The 15,540-nt window shown below is 39.9% G+C and overlaps 1 protein-coding gene across 1 annotated transcript in view; it reads left to right on the plus strand.

The window, feature by feature from the left end:
- The first annotated feature begins 7 nt into the window (after positions 1-7).
- The window catches only part of GABRB1 (gamma-aminobutyric acid type A receptor subunit beta1), a 462,527-nt gene continuing 446,994 nt past the window's right edge, over positions 8-15,540 (plus strand). Inside the window, exons 1-3 of the mRNA XM_051842511.3 lie at positions 8-219; positions 374-465; positions 882-949. Coding sequence (XP_051698471.1) covers positions 140-219; positions 374-465; positions 882-949 — 240 coding nt within the window. The 5' untranslated portion in view covers positions 8-139. The remainder of the gene's footprint in view (positions 220-373; positions 466-881; positions 950-15,540) is intronic.

The raw sequence follows: 15,540 nt of genomic DNA on the forward strand, positions 1-15,540 counted from the left end.
TGCCAGGCACAAGGTGTCTTTCGGTAGTGGGCACTCTCCGCGCATGCGCAGGTCCATTCGGGAATCACTGCCCAGCCGCCGACTAAGTTGCATTCCTTGAATCTTCGCAGAAAAGACCATTCTTCCCTCAGAGTTAGTAATGTGGACAGCACAAAATCGAGAGAGTCTGGGGCTTCTCTCTTTCCCTGTGATGATTGCCATGGTGTGTTGTGCACACAGGTGAGCTGCGGTTGTTGAATCTTTCTATTTTCTTTCCACATGCCTGCTGGATCATGTCTCTGGCTCTCTGGGGGGGTAGGTGTGCCTGTATCTTTTTTATGTCTGCTCGCAGTTTGTGCTCGTTCTGACTGCAGTCCCCACTTCTTCCCCTCAGCGCCAATGAACCCAGCAACATGTCATACGTGAAAGAGACAGTGGACAGATTGCTCAAAGGATATGACATTCGCTTGCGGCCGGACTTTGGAGGTAATGCTTCATGTTTTTTCAACCTGTAACCCATCCCTAGTTGTGATTGAATGTCAAAGATAAAGGCGAGGAAAAAAAAAAAAAAAGCATGTCATTTTATAAGCCTGCACTACGCCCTGGACACACACACACGCACACACACACACACACACACGCACGCTCGCTGCCCGGACTCCCGGGCTCAGGTGGACCAGCCCCGGGCTGAGCCGACCTGCCCCGGCCGACACACCCTCTGCATAGTCACTGCATCACGCGTGTGCCCACACCTGTTTTCCTAGGCTGTCCCCCGCCGGGGTTTGGGGGTAGGGAGGGAGCCCGCTCGGGACGTAGTAAGGGTTGGGAAGCCCCTCGCCCCCTCCCCAGCCCGCTGCCACTCCGGGAATGTGCCCTTAAATGTGGTCCCGCCTTCCCGGCAGGGCCCCCCGTGGACGTCGGGATGCGGATCGATGTCGCCAGCATAGATATGGTCTCCGAAGTGAACATGGTGAGTGGCCTCCCCATGGGCCCGGCTTACGCAGATGCGAAAGGGACCGGTGCCCGTGTCCTCTGCGTTTCCTTGGCGGTCACCTCGCCCCTGGCCCCGGGGGTCCCGCTGCGTGCGCGCTGTCCACTCGGGCGAGCACGGCCAGCGGCCCCCCGGTCTGTGTTTTGGACACACACGGGCTACTGCGGCGTTCCGGAGGAAACGTGCTCCGCTCTATTTTGGGAAGGACGGGTGACTGTTGCGCCGACCGATAGGCTGGGGCGGAGTCTGAGCGCTACTTTCGCCGGGGTTCCCTGTGTGTGGGGATGAGGAGGGCACCACCTGCCGGCGGCTGGGCGGCCGGGCCGGGGGTCTGCAGCCGTGTCCTCGCCCGGACGGCCCAGGCAGCCCCTGCAGCCCGCCAGCTCCCAGCAGCCGCCGGGCGCACCGCCCCGGGTTCGGCGGGCCCCTCCTTCCTTCAGGCTCTAGCACGCCGTGTGGCCCGAGCAACAGGCTGAGACAAAAGCTGGCTGATAGAAGTCCCCAGGCCTGCCTCTGGGGAGGCTGATCTCTTTCCCTGTGGAGGTTGACGACTTTGTCTTGTTGCATCTTGCAAATTTAAGTCGAAACAAAATGGATCGAGTTACCTTGCTTCGCTTTACTCTTGACCCCTGCGCCTCTTGGAAAAAGGTGATGATGAAGGGATTGGAGTGGAGAAGGGCAAGGGCGCAGTACACAGTGCAATCCTTTCTTTGCACAAGGCTCAACATTCTTTTACTTCTATTTTTTTCCTTCCTCTTATCCGGAGCTGTTGCAAAATGGGTTGAAATCATAGCTGCCACTTTCTCTGCTGGCTGTTCCAACCAGTGCGGGTAGCAGTTTTCCAGTTATTAGAGTTTCTAACTGTTGCTTTGTGAAAGGCAGGGGAGAATGCCTGTTGCTTTTCTAGAACAGCTAGATCTACGTGAGCAAAATGCCGTATTTATTCCATTGGCGAAGGAATACTATAGCGGCAGAAATCTAGACATTCTGAATAAGAAGAGGACCAAAACCTCTGGGATTTTACCATTGTATAACTGTAAAGACTATTGAATTGTCTTAGATTTCAATACTAGTGTGATATTTTATTTATGCTAAGGATTAAGAATTTTATTTTTTTAGGTTATGACCTGGAAGAAATAAATATATTTATAGACTATGGCGTGGCTCTGGAGGCAACCATATGACATTATATTTTTGTATTTTATAATTGTAACTGCCCTTATTTTAAGTAACTTACTTAAAAACACTGTGTTAACATGTCTTTCATGGTTGTTCCAAAAAAAAAAAAAAAAAAAAAAGAAACCTGAGTTTCAAACCATAGTGCGCACAAATGAGTACTTCTGATTTGGCAAAGATTTTTAGCAGACTCACTAATTATATTCTGTTTGCATCCATCCTAATATCATAAGCAAACTCAAACACTATACACATTCGGGAGAAAATAATAACATGTGCACCTATACAGATGATACCTAGTCCATGTAGGTTCCACTGGACAAATTAGACATGAATTACTTTAACAAGTTGCATCATGTAGATAAGTGCTATTTTCTTTTGCAGTCCTTTGTTTTAGCACCTAGTAAGCAACCAGATAGATTTGTAAAATAGAAGATTCCCAAAGCTGAAAAGGCAAACACTGACTTTGAAGTGGTCTACTTTGCTGTATAGGGTATCATCCTTTTCAAAATTTCAAAAAATAAATAATTCTGCTCACTATATTTAATATACCTCTTTATTTTTTAAAAAGAAATTTAACTAAATATGAAAGTTTCCATTAATTAAAAGAAGCACTACAACAGAAAGCTCCATATAGTCAGTCATTTAACGAAATTCATACATTTAATGAATTGGTATTTCTCCCTAATGACTGAATAGCACTATTCACTGATTGTGCCACGTATATGTGCACTTGATTTTAAAAATACCCAATAAATAAGACTTTGAAAATACAATCTATAAAAATATCCATTACCTTTTCACTATGATGTTAGATTCATGATGTGAAAACAGAAACCACTGAAAGTCGAAAATTAACCTTGATCTACTTTTTCTTCCTTCTTTCCTCTTTTAATTAGAGATACCAATAAGGTTCAAAGTTTTTCTTCCCTCTTCTCTCACCTATAAGAAAGCATTGAAATAAATAGATCAGAAATAACTCCATGGCAAATGGAAATAAAGGAAAAAAATTAGGCTGGTTTTCTCCAAAGGGTAAGAAAGTTGTCTGTAATATCTTTGGAGTTTAGATAATATAAGTAGGATTGAAAGACTCTGAGGAATAAGATTCATGGCTTTTTATGCCAAGCAGTTTCTGGTGCTCTGATAGGCAATGCCATTTGAGGTTATTTAACAAGAAATTTTCATCAAAATTGACAAAAATAAGAATGAACAGGATGTTATAAAAATTGTTTTTTAAGAAAATATGAGACCAATCTATTATCAAGTCATTATTAATTTTTATATTTTAGTATTAATATTATTATCCACTTCATGGTTGGAAAAATGATTAGATCAATGTATTTGAGAACTAGGTTTTGTGAATTTTTGTTCATTTCCTGCGTTATCCTAAGTATATATAATTACAGATTGCTTTATAGCATTGTGTGTTTTAAACATTAATATCACATCAAGCATTTTCTTTTTCATGTCCTTCAGATTATAAAATTTTTCTGAAATTAAGGGGGTAGGGAAGGATGATAAGCATCTACAATCAGACATCACTGGTCTTGAGCAGAGAATAATTCTGATGCAGAATATATATATACATATATATATGCCTATATATATACATATATATATACACATATATATATGCCTATATATATACATATATATATATATATATATATGCCAGGCTTTTTTGTTCAGCCAATAATTTTGATTATAGTAGGAAGTATCTTTCTTTTGACAACATGGGATATATGATGTGTGTGATAGTGACCACATAGATAGTATTATCATATTCTAAACCATCATCTTAAAAAAACTACTATGATTTCCATTTATTGTGTATTAAACCCTTCAAGCCTTCTCTTCTAAGAATTTCTACCAAGCCATACTCATATGTGTGCACACGCGCACACACACACGCAGACTAGGGATGAATAGGAGGCAGTTGGAGCAAAAGGAGAGAAGAGCTCCCAGAAATTGTTCTTAAAGTAACCGCAGCCATCTGCTACTATAAAGCCAATAAAACATAGATAGTAGTCAGCAACTTTCCTCCTGGAGTAGTAACTTAGGGAAACATGATATTAACTGCCTCAAGCAAGTGTTTGAGTTCTCTTATTTCATATTCCAACAACTAGCTGAATCTCCTTGTTTAAGAGAGGATTCTGAGTCGCACCCTCACAGCTCTGTGTCCCTGATCTAAAAACATCATGGTCCAAGACACCATCCCCAGGAGACTTACATCCAGCAAGTTCTGACAGAAAGTGTGACTCAGCCCAAGCCATTGCCAGGGAGAGATGGTGACCATGTATTCATTATTTCTTTCCTTCCTTTGTGCAAGGATTGATACAACAGCAAATGCCTTCACCAGGCATTAAAATTAACAGTGATAATGGCAACCAAAACAAAAAAGAATCCATTTTATAAATAGTGTCTAAAAATATTTAATTTACCAAACAGCCACTTAAATTTCACTATTTTTAATGTTCATATTGTGTTCCAGAAATTTCTGGTACACACTTCAGTTATGTCTAATTACCATCACTATGATGACTCAAAACAGTAACCACTTGTCAGAATCCAGCTTCCACACCCACTTCTCAAGTCAGTGCTCCTCAGTCTTTAAGGCACACCTGAATCATTCTGGGATCTTGTTATAAAACAAATTCTGAATCAGAGGTGTTGGGGGTGGGGAGACTGGCAGTCTGCATTTCTCCCAGGTGATGCCCATTGCAGGTGTGTGCACAGCATTTTGAGTCTCAAGGTGGTGGTACATTATTCTAAGATATAGTTTTATTAAAAAGTGAATATTTTTCTTCTAAATTTATCTGGAAATGATAATATTTCAAGGTAGCAAAGTATGTTTTAAATTAATTTTCAAGTAGTGAAACAGGTAGCAGTGTTGTAAAGGGAAAAATAAGGTTAGTAGTTGGTAAAAAAATAACAGGGCAAGGGTAAGAGACTAGATGATAGAGCTTAAGCTAGTAAGTCGTCTTCCTATGTATGTCAGTACATGTGAATCAACCAGTTTTAAATTATGACAAGGAAAATATGGCCAGATATGGTAACTCTGTAACAGTGCTGTCTTGATGCTTTGTAAAACAATAATGACTTCTCTTGTTTTGAATAAAGAGCATTGTCAACTGAACCCATACCCACTGAGAAGCTAGCAATAGCTCTGTGAAATAGCCTAAACGTACTCTCGCTGCTGTCTGTAAATTCAGCGGCTATAATAACATTTCCTTTGCAAACAGAGCAAATGGGTCAGTGCCATTTAAAGGTAAGAAAAGATATCAGCAGTTAAATAAAGATAAAAGGCTGTTTTTCTTTTATATAAGAAATTACTCAGTGATGAGTTATAACGTTATACCATCTGGAGAGGCTGAGAGAGGAAGATTCCCCTTGCTTTTCTGTCTGGAGATAGCAGAAATATGTTTTTATAACCCAAATCACATTAAAGCAAGCCTATCTAGAGTTTAATAAGTGTGAATTTGCATTTGAAAACATGTGATTTTAGGATTACAGGGCCAGACTGGGTATTAAAGTATGTAATACAATGGCAATAAACAGTAACAATCCCTGGAACATTTCCCATGTGTGAGGCATGGTTATCAAGTATTGTACATTAATAGCTTATTTTAGCCCTTAATTTAAGACTATGAAATTCTTATACCCCATTGCAGATTAAAAAAACTGAGGCTGATAGGTAGAGAAACTTAAGTTGAGAGAAGTTACAGAATTCATGAGTGATAGAGCCAAGAGTTTGAAACCAGACAGCTTGTGTCCAGCACCTGCTTGCTAACCATCAGGCTAATAAAACATAAAATGTTCTCAGGGGCCAGTGTTGTGGCTCAGCAGGTTAAGCCACCCTTTGTGATACCCATATCCCATATCAGAGTGCTGGTTTGAGTCCTGGTTTCTATGTTTCCAACCCAGCTCCTGCTAATGTGCTTGGTTAGGCAGTGGATAATGACCTAAGTACTTGGGTCCCTGTTACCTATGTGAGAGGCCAGGATGGAGGAGTTCTTGCCTCCTGGTTTCAGCCTGGTCCAGTCCTGGTTGTTAGAGTCCTTTGGGTATTGAATCAGCAGATGGGAGATTTCTCTGTCTCTCCCTCTTTCTCTGTGGCTCTGGCTTTCAAATAAATAAATAACTCTTTTTAAGAAAATGTTTCCAGTATGTGATTCTGGAAACTTGAATGAGTAATATGACTTCCTTTGACCTCAGGTTTCTCTTCTGTAAAATTAAGCTAAATTTCATGATTGCTAAATCCCTTTCTTGTTCATATATTCCAGAAGAAATGTTTAAATCTTTAAAAGGTTGTAGACAACATCAAAATTGAGAATCTTCCTCTCTATCTGGTTCCTAAATTCCATTTTGTCTTATTCCATGTTATTTTTTGGGTAGGTGAGTCAATTGACAAGCAGTTATTGAGCTCCCACTGAGTGCAAACTGTGACATTCTCCTGGGAACATTGCAGTAATGATTGTGTGCAATCTGGGGCCTCTTGAATCATCATTTTAATTGGCCATGGCATTATCATCCAACTTTTTCTTCCTTAAACACATTTGCAAAGACAGCAACAAGAAATGTTAGATCAATGGCCTTCAAAATGCAACTTGACTGATGCCTAGTTTGTATCGTATTGAACATTGGAGCCAAAACCAAACTGTCTAGTGTGCTGTCCACTGTGTTTGAACTGGAAATGCTGCACCTCTACTACCAAGCAGAAGTTATGATAATAGAAGGGAATTGTTTTTCAAGATCTGGTGTACCCAAGGATTTGCCCAACCTACTTCAAATACTTCCATGATGTGGCTGAGCAGTTGGGAATAGCACAGAGGTGTTTCTCTTTGCTAAATATCAGTTCATATACATTTTCCAAGTTTTGATGCATTTTGTATTGTCTGACTGCACCCCTACCCGCCCCATACTTCACAGCATCCTTAAAACACATGAAGGGAGCTGTTTGGTCACAGTGGGTTAAGCTACCAATCAGACACCCACAACTCAACCACAGTGCAGGTCGAGTCCCAGCTCCTCTGCACTTCCCATCCAGCTTCCTGTTAATGTACCTGGGAGATAGTGGATGACAGTCTAAGTACTTGGGTTCCTGTCACTGATGTGAAAGGTGAAAGAATGCAGACAGAGTTCCTGGCTCTTGACTTTGGCCTGACTAAGCCCTTGCTGCTGTGGGCATTTTAAGAGTGAAAGATTCTCTCTCTCTCTCTTCTCTCGCTTCTCTCTCTTCTCTCTCTTTCTCTCTCACGTACACAGACACATACACACACACACATTCTCTTCCTCTCTCTGTAATTCTGCCTTTCAAATAAATAAACAAATTATTGAATAAATAAACTAATAAATTTTTTTCAAGTTTTTGGCTTTTTATTCAGTGGGAGAAATGCATAGGAGAGTGAGGGCTCTGTCTAAAAGAGAGAGGGAAATCTGGATTCATACCAATCACCAGGAGCCAGCCACATGGAGGAGCATGAAGGCCAGAAAGCATGGGGCTGGTGGCCTGGAGGTGCAGAGGCCACAAGTGGATCTAGGGCAAAATGAAAAAAAGGCCAAAAAGGGCTGGGCCCACTGTGTCCCAGGCTTTTAATCCACTTCCAAAAGGGAGTGGTTAATTACCTTGATTGGCAGGTGGTCACACAGGTGTGGCCAGGTAGGGGCATGAGGTCGCAAGGGGTGTGGTGAAGACGTGGTTTTCCAGCTCACAAACCTGATCAATTTCATCTTGTATGCCTGCCTACAACATTCCCCCCTCCAGAGACTCCATTCCCTTAAGCCTAAGGGATGTTGAAGGGTATAGAATCATCATATCTTCTATAGCTGCTTCCTGCTTATGAGGGGTATAGTGCAGGCCCTGCCTGACCTGGGTCTGGAAGTCTCTGTCTATCTCATCTAACAAATTCATTTTGTGAGATGGAGCAGTCTTGGTCACCACCAATGGCTGTGTCCCCTGTATGGTTGAAACTAATAAATCTTAAAAGACACACACACACACACATGAAATCTTGCATTATCGAGGAAAGTTAACATTTCAAAAGAAAAATGAATGGCTTAAATGTTTCCAATTGATTTAAGTTTTAGTAAAGGGGCTCAAATAACAGAGTCATACTTGAGGTTAACAAGAAAATGAATTGGTTTATGCAAAAGTTGGTTAAATGTTAATATATATCTTCCCCCATAACCTATGAGAGCATTGAATCTTATTTTTCATAAAACAAGTCTTGATTTTCAACAGGTCTGCAGTTTAGAGTACTTCTGTTTTCTGAAGATTGAGCATTTCATGAAGTACCCTGGCTTTTATCTATTGAAAGGGAAGGAAGGAAGTTAATAGTAGCATTTAGCAATCTACTACTCAGCACCTGGAAGACCTGCTCAAGAGTGGGTTTACTATTAGTGGTGATAACAAAAAGGTTGGCCACCAAAAAGTGAAAGATACTTTTGTCTTTAATGAGCCCAGTTACAAGTATTAGCATTCTCATGGTCCTCATTGCTACTCCTTCACTAAGTAAACTAGTAATTAATCTCCTTCTGCCCTGTTGCTGTGGATTCGTTCTGAGAGAAGAAGCCTGGTATGGGAAGAGGCTTGGAGTCATGATACAGACACTGGGAGTTGGGTGAAAGTGGGCTAGAGGTGAGCAGCTCACAGACTCCTTTATTTCAGTTGGTGCAGCAGCTTATATAGTTGAGGCAGCCAATCCAGTCAAGGGGCAGTTTATGCCATAACCAATCACTGCCTGTTGCTAGGCAGGCTCCTTTGCCAGGTGGGTCCGCCGCCATTTCCTAAGTAACTGAACGCACGTCTCGCTCGCTTGCCAGCACCATTTTGGCGCAGCCTTCTCATTCCACCACACTGTTCCTCACATCTCTAATGAAACCTGTGATTTGTTGTGAACTTAATAGTAAAGGGAATTATTCCAAGAGCATTCATTCAAGTATCCTGGAGGATAAAAGATATGCAATCCCTGTTTTTGTGGAATTTATAGTTTTTAAAAATTATTTAAAATCTCTAATTTTGGAGTGCATATTTTCCCATTGGAATCTTTTAAATATAATATATACTTATACACAATAAATAATATAATATAAATAACCCATAGTCATCTTGATCCTGGGGTGTTTCGGTTCAACACATACTTACTGAACACCCAGGATGCATCACATCCTGAACAAAGTTCTAGGATTGGGGAGGAGTATAACTAGGACAAGTTGCAAGTCAGAGATATTTAGCAACTGGTTGGATGCTAGAGGTTGGAGAGGAAATGAGCTCCAGATGACCTCTGAGGTTACATATTGAGTAACTGGCATACAAGGTACCCGTTGCCTGTGGAGAGAACCCCGGGGAAAGGAACACCACACTATCTCCTTTTCTGCTGAAGTGGACATATTTTCAGAATGAAAAAATATGGAGTGTTGCTGTAAGGTTCTTATAGGAATATTGAGGTAGAATATTGGATATTGGAACCATTCTGAAATGAAGTGGTTCCTTGGTAAATCTGCTATTCACAAATAAGACAAGTAAAAAGGCTCACGAAGGTGGTGGCTGAAATGGGTCAATTAGAGACACAGAGAGAGGCTATGGGGCAAAAACAGAGAATGGAATGAATTCAGCTTTATCCCTAGCAATATGGTTATTAATCCAAAAGAAACTTGGTGCTGATAGGATTTATAGCACATTTTTTAGAAGTGGTCTTTTTACTCTGTAGTAGTTGCCTTTAATAAACCACATAGGTAAAGGGGAAAAAAAGTCATTTGGGACACTCCCTTCTTCAGTGTATTTCCTCTCTTCTCTGCTGCATGCCTACACTGATACAAACTCTTCTTGGAATATTGTGCTTCTATGGGAAATTACATGAAAGCATGGTGAGTTTTTGTAGAAAGTGTATTTGGTGATGAAATGAGAAGGCTATAACAGACAGTGACAGGGAGATCACAACATGCCATGAGAAACGAAATTTACCTGCAAGGAAATTAAAACGTGATTCCCAGGAGCTTTGCAGAAGGACAGAAGCATTCAAATGGCCTGTTGGGTATGGTTTTACACAAAAATTCAACTCCTCTAGAACTCTGTGGTTCCCTAGAGGGAATCTGTTGGAACAAAGGAACATTCATGGGTTGCATTATTTAGTTTTGAGCGAGAAGACAGTGAAATAGCTACAGAAATAGATTCAAACAGAATGCTTCTTAGGTAGCTATTAGCAACCAGATGTTCCATTCCTACCTGTACTGAAACGGTATGGATGAGGACTCCAGTATAACAGGAAACATGAAAGGTTAGATGTCTTGCTCTTGTGCTGGGTGAATTAACCAGGGAAGTCTCTAGGAGTGAAGCCCACTTGAAGGGGGGTTTATTTGGGGTCCTTCCTAAAAGCAGGGGGACAATTTGTTGAAAGCTCAGGTCTGTGCTCACTCTAACCCTGTGTGACTCATGGAGAGTTTTTTTTATGATTTATTATTTTCATGGGACTGATACAAAATTCTCTAGTTAAGAGAACCAGTTTTGTGGTTTCCATAGAGACAGTTCAATGACAGTCATGTGAAATCCTACCTGTGCCCCCAATGTTTTCTCATGTCTGCTCTCATTGTTTCTGCCTCCTACTGCCTGCAATCCCTCTTTGATCCAAGTGCCTCCAATTCTGCTTCAAAACGCACTGGAAATCATAATTCTTCTATAGAGACTTTCCTGTAGCCACTTTAGAGAAAACTCTGATGGAGAAAGAATATCTGGGACAGGAGGCTGGCGCCGTGGCTCACTTGCTTAATATTCCGCTTGCGGTGACGACATCCCATATGGGACCGGAGTTCTAGTCCTGGTTGCTCCTCTTCCAGTCCAGCTCTCTGCTGTGGCCTGGGAGGGCAGTGGAGGGTGGCCCAAGCGCTTGGGCTCCTGCACCTGCATAGGAGACCAGGAAGAAGCACCTGGCTCCTGGCTTCAGATCAGCGCAGCCCTGGCAGTGGCGGCCATCTGGGAAGTGAACCAACGGAAGGAAGACCTTTCTCTCTGTCTCTCCCTCTCACTGTCTATAACTCTACCTGTCAAATAAATTAAAAAATTAAAAAAGAATATCTGGGACATATAAGCAAATCAAGACTCTAAAAAAATAAATAGCTCAGTATAGTTTCTTAAAATTTTATTTATTTATTTATTTTGATTTTACCTAAAAGATTGAAAGACAGAGACTGACTGACATAGAAAGATCTTCCATCTGCTGGTTCACTCCTCAAATGCCCACAACAGCCAGGGCTGGGCCATGCTAAATCCAGGAATGCAGAATTCAATCTGGGTCTCTCACCTGGGTGGCAGAGACCCAGGTACTTGAGCCATCATTTGCTGTCTCTCAGGATGCATGTTAGCAGGAAGCTGAATCAGAAGCAGAGGAGCAGGGACTAGAACCAGACATTTGAATATGGGATGTGGCTATTCCCAGTGGTCCATTGTAAATGCTGCACCAAACACACAGCCCTCAGTATAATTTAAAATCATCTATATAAAGATCTTATTCACCTGCGTGTACCCCCTATCCCACTATGTAAGCTCCAGGAAATTTAGGATTATATTCTTTATATTCTTTAGATAGTTCCTAACATGTCATAGAAACTGTATGTTATAGAATGATAGCAATTATTAGGATCAAAAAAGAATTGTTCTACTCAAAAAAGGTTAGTAATAACAGCATTTAAGATATTTTATTTTGGAAATTAATAATTTCTCCATCAGCTGTACCTTACATTTTCATCTGTAAGTTTCTTTTATGTCAACCATGAATCATAAGTTGTTTCCATAGAAACAGCTTCATCACATGGCAAAGCCAGATTCACAGAGACAGAATTGCTTCATGACAAATATCAGCATATATGTGTCACACACAAACTTCATTCTCTGCCCAAAAAAAAAAATCGTTGCTTTTTGTATTACAGATATCACTTTACTGTCACCTGGCCTATCAATATTTCTAGACACATTGATTTTTAAAATTTTAATTATGTCTATACTAAGACTTAAAATTTTTGATTGGTTATAGAATAACTTGATGATGACTACAAAGTAAAATGACATTATAGGAAGAGTGTTCAGAAAGTTCATGGGAGGTATATATTGTGAAAAAAACTATGCAGATTTGAAAAATTTTTGTACCAAAATTAATCTACATATTAATTCCATTTTTTTAAGATTTGTATGTTTATTAGAAAGGCAGAGTTACAGAGAAGCAGAGAGAGAGAGAGAGAGGTCTTCCATCTGCTAGTTCACTCCCCAGATGGCCATAACAGCCAGAGCTGGGCCAATCCGAAGCCAGGAGCCAGGAGTTTCTTCCTGGTCTCCCACATGGGTGCAGGGGCCCAAGCACTTGGACCATATTCCACTGCTTTTCCCAGGATCAGAAGTGGAGCAGCCAGGACTTGAACCGGCACTCATATGGGATGTTGGCACTGCAGGCAGTGGCTTTACCTGCTACGCTACAGCACCAGTCCCTTTAATTCCATTTTCATGGACTTTTGAAGTATTCTTGTATGTGCATATACTTAATATATGTGTATATAATATCCATATACACATATCTATTCATTTTTGGCATAATTGTACACCTGCTGCTACATAGTATGATTGCTTCAAAATTTCAACTTTTGTGTGAAACCTGCACATCTACTCAGTAATTTGTTGTAACTAGTCAATGTGACAAATCAACCACCATATTAAGTGGTAGTGGAAGATTCCTGGCACTGACATCATCACTTTTGCATATCTCCCACACACAATTCGGTATGTCCAAAAGTAGTTATTGGGAAAACAAAAATCCCACTTCAGACCAGCTGCTGAGTTGAGGCTGATGAATAGAGAGAAAGAAGATTCACTACAAGGTTGATGTTAATGAAAACTTCTGGCTTAATGTGGTGAATTTTTCAAGTTGGAAACGAAAGAAAAAGGACAAGATGAAAAATTTGAAGAGTGAAATATATTCATAAAACTGGAAAAGCACATTCAGTGCTTGGTGTGAAGCTGATGTATACTTTCTCTACACCTACACAAACACTACTTTGGGAAACACCCCCACAAGCTGTGTTGTCAAGAAGTTTGAAAAATTTGGCATGACTTGGTTCTCTGAAATTGTAGATGGGAACAACTTTCAGGATATCAAAAGGTTGTGTCTGTCCTCGTGTTCAAAATCACTTAAGAACATAAGTCAAACTTGATTAGCTATGTTTTTGCATAATCATCATTCTACTTTTCCACATTTTAAAGGACTTGTACCTTTTGTTCTACAAAATGGTTGGAGATATGTCAGCCAAAATTCAAAGTGATTGCCCTTATTTAAAATACATTTACCTGATCCAATCACATTCTGTGGAGCTTAGTATTGAATCAAAATATGGGGCTCTCTTTGCTGAGTATGTAGGGAGCACCCTACTGCATGTAATGTATGACTAACTATGAAGTCATCAGTTTGAAATGTCACCATTAGAACTTGATATCTTCTACCTAATTCTTGCTGAAGTGCAAATGGCTTTCAATGAGGCAAAAATAATGCTTGTTTTCAATTCCTGTGTTTATAGAGAGTATGAATGAATGGCTGAATGAAGAATACATTTGCCTATGTACACAAAATAGAAAAGGGTATGAGAAGAGAGGAAGCTGGAATTATTTCATGTTTTTCCCCCAAATCAGCAGTTTCCTGAGATTGGGAGCTGATACCAACCAACTAGAGTGTCCAAGTGTGCTGAGATAGCATTTTATTGTCTATGCTGATCCTCTGCACTTGAGAAGCACTTCACTTGATATGACAGTGATGAACAGTGTTATGTAGCCCAAAACATGAAATAGTACTTTCATTTTTCCTCTTAATAATAACATGCACTTGCTGACTTGGCAGGTGGCAACAATATTTTTGTGATTTTAATACCTAATTAATCACATAGTTGAAATCAGTGTCTAGTGATGAGAGTACAAAGATATTTTAAGTACAGACCCTCTGCATCTGGTATATATAATTTTGTGTTTTTTTCCTAAAGTACCTTCCCTTTAAATGTGTTTCTCTCAAATTATATTTGAATAATGTTAAATCATTTTAAAATGTTAAGATGAAATTGTTCCTAATTTATACTCTCAAGTGTAAATTGTGTGACTTGATTAATCCTTTAGATAGTTACAGTACCATGGAACTATTTTAAGGATATGTGAGTGTCAAAAGAGATAGATCATATGTAAGTATATACTCAGGTATATGCAATGAATAATTTATAAATGCTACAATTATTTAGTGCTTGTATCTTTATTGTTTTTGTATTATCTATGAGGTTTTTCCTGAATTTCTCACTCTTTAATGTCAAGACATCACAGGTAATATTAATTCACATAATATACAAATATGATAATTTGTTTGATATTAAGTTTTGTATCATGAAGTTGGAACTCAAAGTACTTCTTTTTTTATTTAGTAAATATAAATTTCCAAAGTACAGTTTATGGATTACAATGGCTTCGCCCCCCCATAATTTCCCTCCCACTCGCACCCCTCCCATCTCCCGCTCCCTCTCCCATTCCATTCACATCGATTCATTTCCAATTATCTTTATATACAGAAGATTGATTTAGTATATATTAAGTAAAGATTTCATCAGTTTGCACCCACACAGAAACACAAAGTGTAAAATACTGTTTCAGTACTAGTTATAGCATTACTTCACATTGGACAACACATTAAGGACAGATCCCACATGAGAAGTAAGTACACAGTGACTCCTGTTGTTGACTTAACAATTTGACACTCTTGTTTATGGCGTCAGTAATCTCCCTAGGCTCTAGTCATGAGTTGCCAAGGCTATGGAAGCCTGTTGAGTTCGCCGACTTGGATCTTATTCTGACAGGGTCATAGTCAAAGTGGAAGTTCTCTCCTCCGTTCAGAGAAAGGTACCTCCTTCTTTGATGGCCTGTTCTTTCCACTGGGATCTCACTCACAGAGTACTTCTAATTGTGAAACTTCTCTGTGAGAACTGACAGAAAAATGAAAAGGATTTCCCTGTTTTCCCTAATAATAATTTTCCTTTTGTTCTTACTCTTAGAAGGAGCTATACTGTCTAAACATTTTAAACCTAAACAAAATTTTGTTCTGCATATAATCCTCCTTTATCTCTCTAGAGTTCATATTTTGTGTTACTTCATGGTATGTGGAAGAAATGGGATATATAGTTTTCTATGGGTTTAGCTTAAGGATTAGGGTAGTTGGGTTGACTTCTAATTTTTAATTACAGCACTTTTACTTACAGAATAATTATTACTTTGGCATAATTAGCTTAGAGTGATTATATAATCTGTTGTCCAAACATACACTTTCAAGAAGGAAAGTGGGCACTATTAATAATTACCAGTGAGTACAAAGCAACAGTGTCCTAGAAAA

This window comes from Oryctolagus cuniculus, chromosome 2, assembly GCF_051225735.1.
Source record: "Oryctolagus cuniculus isolate XC-2025 breed Fujian yellow rabbit chromosome 2, ASM5122573v1, whole genome shotgun sequence".
NCBI lineage: Eukaryota > Metazoa > Chordata > Mammalia > Lagomorpha > Leporidae > Oryctolagus > Oryctolagus cuniculus.